The 7249-nt window shown below is 39.5% G+C and overlaps 1 protein-coding gene across 1 annotated transcript in view; it reads left to right on the top strand.

The window, feature by feature from the left end:
• Window positions 1–345: 345 nt before the first annotated feature.
• Window positions 346–7249, top strand: part of LOC121379675 (ankyrin repeat domain-containing protein 50-like) — a 28953-nt gene continuing 22049 nt past the window's right edge. The window contains exon 1 of the mRNA XM_041508325.1: window positions 346–382. Within this exon, the coding sequence (XP_041364259.1) occupies window positions 346–382 (37 nt within the window). The remainder of the gene's footprint in view (window positions 383–7249) is intronic.

Genomic DNA, 7249 nt, shown 5'->3' with positions numbered 1-7249 from the left:
GTGCGTCGTTAAATAAAACATTTCTTTCTTTCTTTATTTAGGCCATAACACAAAAGTACGACATGGAATCGATCAAGCTTGGTCGGTACTCGAATAATGTTATAGGCCTAGCGCTTGCTCGAATTCCATCGTTTGACCTATTCTTTTAATCTTTGATTTTTTTTTTTATTGATTTTTTTTTTTTTTTTTGCCATCTTAACCAGCACCTCACCTCACATGTTTGACATCCAATAGCTGATGATAAATAAATCATTGTGCTCCAACGGTGTCGTTAAAGAAAACAACTTTGAAAGAGTACCTAACTGGGCAAACTTTATTTGCACAGTATATCGTAAATTGGGAAAGATGGCGGAATCGGAAGGAACACGGAGAAGTCGAAATGGTAAAATAAGAACACGACTTTCTGCTTCGAACTCGCGTAGAAGTCAGATAACCAATAATGCATACGTGGTTATAGGCTTGTTTGTTGAAAATAATTCCAAAAAACGGTCACTCTTTTTAAAATACAGAACTAAGTTAATTTTTTGCCCAACAGGTATTGCAAGTGTATACTGAAGGAAAAAAGAAAAGGACGTTTCAGCCACTGACATTTCGACCAATATATATTTACGTAGTTCGACGTTTCAATATAAATAAATAGTTTTACAAATAATAATTAAAAACAAACAAAATAAAATAAAATATACAAGTTTAATTTTAAAAATTAAATTCAAAACATTTGGATAACCACAATTCATAGTTAACAGCTCTTGGAAGAAATAAGTGCATTATTTTGCTGCCACAAACTATGTCATCTCACATGTTGCAAAGATGATCTTGCATTTATTTTACCCCAGTTCTTGTGATTGTTAAAGTTTGTTTTGTTTAACGTTACCATAAAGCCACTAAATTTTTTGCAATGCAGAAATGGATCTTTTATATGTACTTTCCCACAGACAGGAAAGCACATACCACAGCCTTTGGCCAGTTGTGGTGCACTGGTTGAAACAATCAGTTGAATGGATCCACCGAGGTGGTTTGATCCTGCAGCACAAGCACCTCAAGCAAGTGCTCAGCTGACTGAGCTAAATCCAGCCATCAGCCATCTTGATAATCCTGTTGGTGATATCATTTGTGGCCAAGTGCATAAATCAGCCTTTCACAACAACTACACAGATTCGTCATGTCTCAATGTTTAATCCTTGTTCTAATAATGTGATGGTTATACATGTATGTTGTATAAAGTTCATATCTGATCACATTTTCACTTATTTTTGGGCACATATTTTGAACATTTCATTTGGCTACATAATGATTTGGCAGGTCTTTCCACAGACACTATCAGTCAGATGTTACGAAAAGGAACATTAATAAAGAAATTTACTAACCTGTTGCTGCATTTATTTTTTTAAACTATCAAAAACAATAAGTACAATCCGTTTTCGCTGTATCAGTTGAATTTCATTTCATTTCAACTTATTTTCGTGCTTATATCCAATTAAGTATCAAGCACACTGTCCTGGGCACAGTATACCTCAGATATCTGGGCTGTCTGTCCAGGACAGTGGGTTAGTTAGTGGTTAGTGAAAGAGAAGAGGTAGTGGCCTTACACCTACCCAATGAGTCGGTTAAACTTGCTCTGGGTGAGAGCTGGTACCAGGCTGCGAACCCTGTACCTACCAGCCTTAAGTCCAATGGCTTAACCACGACACCACCGAGGCTGGTACAAGGCACACAAGGATGAACTGGATTAACATTTTGATGACCTATTACTCTGTACAAGTAGCAGACATATATACTACTCAAAAGAATTTAAGGGTCAGACGATATTTTCGACATTATTTTCTGAATGTCAATTATATTAGCTAGACCATAATGTCACGCATGGTATTGTTCCATTTTGACGAAAGTGGGTCTAAGCAACCCATAAATGAATTAAAATCCACTGTCATTGACACTGTCGACTAGTTCTAATGGCGAAAACATGCTTACATTTGCACGTAAATCAGGGCGAAAGCGAAAGGTCTGCTAAGTGCCCGTAACTTGCTTTTTCACAAAGCGCTTCATTTGCACGCTTTGCATGTGTATTCCATGTTCCCAATGCTGAATTTCCGTATAATTGGAGCTTGCGTTCGTGTACGGTGCACACTCCAAATTCGACAATGGTACGACTTCAACTGACTATCGAAGATTGAGGAAGGGCTATTGCTTGGCTTCACGATGGCAATACGCAAAGAAATGTTGCTCTGAGACTTGGTGTCAGTCAGAGTGTCGTTGGCCGACTGTGGCAACGGTACCAAGCAACAAATTCTGTTCGAAATCGTCCACGTTCGGGAAGACCCCGAAGCACTACAAATAGAGAGGACCGCTACATCACCAATATGGCTCTACATCAACGCACAACCACTGCACGCCGATTACGTGACAATCTGCGGACTGCAACTGGAACTCGAGTGTCTGATCAAACCATACACAATCGTCTGAGAGCCAATAATCTACGCTGCCGTCACCAGGCTGTTCGACCACCACTCCTACCACGTCACAGAACGGCCAGACGTCACTGGTGCACACTTCATCTGCGGTGGCAACGTGTTCAGTGGGGTCGAGTGATGTTCACTGATGAGTCCAGGTTTAGTCTCCAGTTCAACGACGGTTCGGTGGTGGCAGCGTCATGGTGTGGGGCGGCATCTCTATCCACCACAGGACCCCCCTCTATGTGGTGGATGGCAATCTGAATGGAATCCGCTATCTGAATGAGATTATCCGGCCGTTGGTTCTCCCAGGCCTTCAGCAGATTGGCGGCGGGGCAGTTCTGCAGGATGACAATGCCAGACCCCACCGCGCCAGGGTGGTAACAGACTTTCTCAGACAACAAGGTATCACCAGGATGGATTGGCCAGCATATTCGCCTGACTTGGCCCCAATAGAGAACGCCTGGAACGAATTAGGCATGATCTGGGTCAACTTCTTATGGCAGAGTGGCAGGCCATTCCCCAAGAGTTCTTCAGACATCTGATCAACAGCATGAGGCAACGATGTGTCGAGTGTATTCGCGCCAGGGGTGGATTCACACACTATTAAACGAATGTTCTAATGTGTAAAATCCATGTTTGACAACCTTCAACTTTGACAGCATGTCATGTGACTTTCTTGTATACAGTGACGTTTATTTGTGTGTTTTTTGTGAATATGGAACAATAAATTAAATTTTTGGTGTAGTTTACATCATCAATCTAATACACTCTGAAACTTATTTGGTTATAAATTTTTGACCCTTAAATTCTTTTGAGTAGTATATATAAGTGGATGTCTTGGTGACCAGAGTAAAGTTGCATTAAAGACAAATTTGCAAGCTGTGGCTGTAAAGGTCACAGCTCATAAAACTATTACTCTATGTTCAGTTTATTTACCCCCTCGAAACAATTATAATTTTTACCCTAGGGACTTTCAAGGTCTTCTTGATCAACTCCCTACTCCCTTTGTTATCATGGGAGATTTTGTGGGGATGCGATGATATAAACACTAGAGGTAAACAATTAGAAGACAATTCTCAAAAATGACTTAATATTACTTAATGATAAAAGTCATACATACTTTCATCCTGCAAGAGGTTCTTTCACATCCATTGATTTAACCCTTTGTAGTCCATCACTTTGTCTTGATTTCTCCTGGAAAGTTTGTCCAGACCCTTGTGGTAGTGACCACTTTCCAGTTATTTTGGAGAATGATGGACTTACATCACTTGAAAGGGTTCAGAGATGGAAGTTGACAGGACAAACTGGGATCAATTTCGGCATCTATGCAGCACTCAACTGCAACAAACTGCCATGACTGGTGCCGATGATCCCATGTCTTTGTTCACCTCCATCTTGAAAGATATTGCAGAGGAAACTATTCCTAAGACTTCGGCAGTACCGAAGCGTTTCAATAAACCATGGTTCAATGAGACATGCAAAGATGCAATCAAAGAGCGAAACAGGACCCTCGAGAGGTTCAGATGCAAACCTACCGGGGATAACCTGAATAGTTATCGCATTGCTTGGGCAAAGGCTCGTAAAACTATCAGACAGAGTAAGAAATCATCTTGGAGAAATTATGTCTCCAAGTTGAGTTCTCAAACATCTGTGAAATCTGTCTGGAATAGGATACGTAAAATCAAGGGAAAAGAATCCAATAATACAGTTCGCCATTTGTCTGTCAATGACACGGATATTACGTCTCATCGTGACATTGCCAATGCATTGGCAGACAATTTCTCTCATAACTCTTCTTTTTCTTTCAGTACAGATGTTTTTACATCTGTCAGAAATAAAGCTGAAAAGCAACCTATTAACTTTTCATCTGAAAATGCTGAAGTATACAACAGGCACTTCTCTTTGGAGGAGTTGCAGGACGCTCTGCGTAGAGCCCATGATACTTCTGTAGGACCAGATGAAATACATATCAACTCTTAAAACACTTATCTGAATCATCCTTAATGGTTCTATTAAATATTTTTAACAAAATCTGGATTTCGGGTGACTTTCCTTCTGATTGGAGAAAAGCCATTGTCATTCCTATTCCTAAGCCTGGTAAGGATCCAACAAATCCTAGTAGATATCGCCCAATTGCTTTGACAAGTTGCATTTGTAAAACCATGGAAAGAATGATCAACCATAGACTTGTCTGGTATCTTGAGTCCCACAAATTGCTTACTAACGTGCAATGTGGGTTCAGGACTAGACGTAACACGGTTGATCATCTTGTTAGATTTGAAACGTTTTGTAGGGATGCTTTTATCCATAACCAGCATTTGGTATCGGTCTTTTTTGACCTTGAGAAAGCTTATGATACCACGTGGAAGTATGGGATTTTGAAAGACCTCCATGGCATGGGCTTAAGAGGCCGTATGCCTGACGTTATCTCAAATTTCTTACAGAATAGGTCTTTCACGGTACGAGAGGGATCTACGTTATCCGATTCTCACTCCTAAGAGATGGGTGTGCCTCAAGGTAGCATCCTGTCAGTAACTTTGTTTTCCGTGAAAATTAACAGCATCACCCAGTGTTTAAAACCTGACGTTGATAGCTTGTTATATGTCGTCCAGTATGAGTATCATTGAACGTCAGTTGCAGCTTTGTTTGAATAAACTTCAACAATGGGCAACTGACAGTGGATTTCGATTCTCGAAGTCAAAAACCGTCTGTATGCATATCTGCCAGAAACGAGGTCACCATTTAGATCCTCAGCTGTTTCTGGACAAAACTCCGGTTCCAGTTGTGGAGGAGACCAAATTTCTGGGGGTTATATTTGACAGGAGGCTATCTTTTGATCCTCATTTACAGTATGTGAAAATGAAGGGCTTAAAGGCCCTCAGTATCTTAAAGGTTATTGGCAAGACTGAATGGGGAGCAGATCGAAAGGTTATGCTCCGACTTTATAGATCTTTAGTTCGGTCTAAACTTGATTATGGGTGCATTGTGTATGGGTCAGCACGTAAGTCTTACTTGCAAATGCTAGATCCTATACACAACCAGGGACTTAGGCTTTGTCTTGGTGCTTTCAAAACATCTCCTGTGGAGAGCTTGTACGTTGATGCACACGAACCTAGTTTGGGTGCTAGACCTGCAAAACTTTCTCTGCAGTATGCAACAAAGATTAAATCAAAGCCAAAACATCCTGCACACAGTGCGGTGTTTGATGATAAATATATGAAGTTATTTGATGCGAAACCGAATGCGATTCGAACATTTGGTCTTCGCATTAGGCAGTTTTTATCAGTTTCCAACATTGATTTAACACACATTTTGGAAACGCCTTCATATTTGATTTTGCCACCTTGGTGTATCAAAGCACCAAAAATTGTATTCGATCTTGTGCATCTCAAAAAACATCGCACAGATGCAGTTATTTATAAACAACATTTCATGAAAATCCAAGAGCGCTACTGTGATTACATTCCTGTTTACACAGACGGATCACGGGATGGGTATTCTGTGGCTTGTGCTATGGTGTTTCCATCGGACGCAATAATTTCCATGAGATTGCCCGATTCAGCATCAGTCTTTACTGCTGAAATTTGGCCAATTATTAAAGCCCTGGAACAGATTAAGGATTCATGTGCATCCAAGTATATTATTTTTACAGACTCGCTTTCATGTCTCCAAGCTCTACAATACATGAAATTGGAGCATCCCTTAGTTGATGTTGCTGCCAAGTCTGCATTGAACTTGCCCCGTGTCCATGTTGGTGTCCCCTACAGTGATTTTAAATTTCATATTAACCAATATATCTTTTCGACTTGGCAAGACGATTGGGACGGTGCGGTTGCGAACAAGCTTCATTCTGTCACAGCAGTCCTGGGAGAGTGGCAGTCATCCTACAGGTGATGCAAGAAGGATGAAGTAGTCTTGTGCCGTGCCCGCATTGGCCATACATATTTGACGCATTCATTTATTTTAAAGAAGGACCCTCCCCCTCAATGTGAACATTGTCAGTGTAAACTGACTGTATGCCACATTTTGGTGGAGTTTGATCATCTCAAGCCGACGAGAAATGATATATTTGGCAACAGAAATGTTTTGGAATCTTTTAAATTCCACCCAGAATTAATTGTAAAGTTTTTAAAACACTTTGACTTCTATACAAAGTTTTAAAATGTACTTACCTTGATTTTATGTATTGTATTATACTTTTCTGCCACTGCTCCTTATACTGTGGTTTTACATAAATATATATAAATAATATTTTCATATACTTACCATTTGTGACACCCAATAGCCGATGTGTATTTTTGTGCTGGGGTGTGGTTAAACATTCATTCATTCATGGTGACTTCAAAAGCTAAGGGCACATAACTCTGGGTGTCATGGAAACCTGGACCAAATCTATTCAAACAGATTTGATTCATTCTGTCAAAATATTTCATCAACATTCAGTTAATTCTGACTTCCCACACAATGTTGAGCCAAGTAGCCAGTTTATTTGATTCAGTCTTTACCTAGTTAGTCTAGTAGTTAGCACAATGGACTCACAAGGTGAGATAATTGTATTTGAATTGCAGCAAAATGTAAAAACAGTTTTCAACATATTAGAACATTTATCAATGCTACATGAAGGTCATTTTATAAGATAAATTAATTTGTAATTATTTATTACAGTTGTATAATTTTTTTAATTGATCAAAGTATGGCATTTGAAAAGGTCTGTTACGATATAATGGACCTTTAAACACATTTAATTATAATTAATGCTGATTTTAAACAGTGTTGTAAATGGGCATACCACATTC

This window comes from Gigantopelta aegis, chromosome 8 (genome assembly GCF_016097555.1).
Source record: "Gigantopelta aegis isolate Gae_Host chromosome 8, Gae_host_genome, whole genome shotgun sequence".
Taxonomy (NCBI): domain Eukaryota; kingdom Metazoa; phylum Mollusca; class Gastropoda; order Neomphalida; family Peltospiridae; genus Gigantopelta; species Gigantopelta aegis.
The sequence above is the reverse complement of the archived record's forward strand: the minus strand, read 5'-3'. Positions and strand labels throughout refer to the sequence as shown.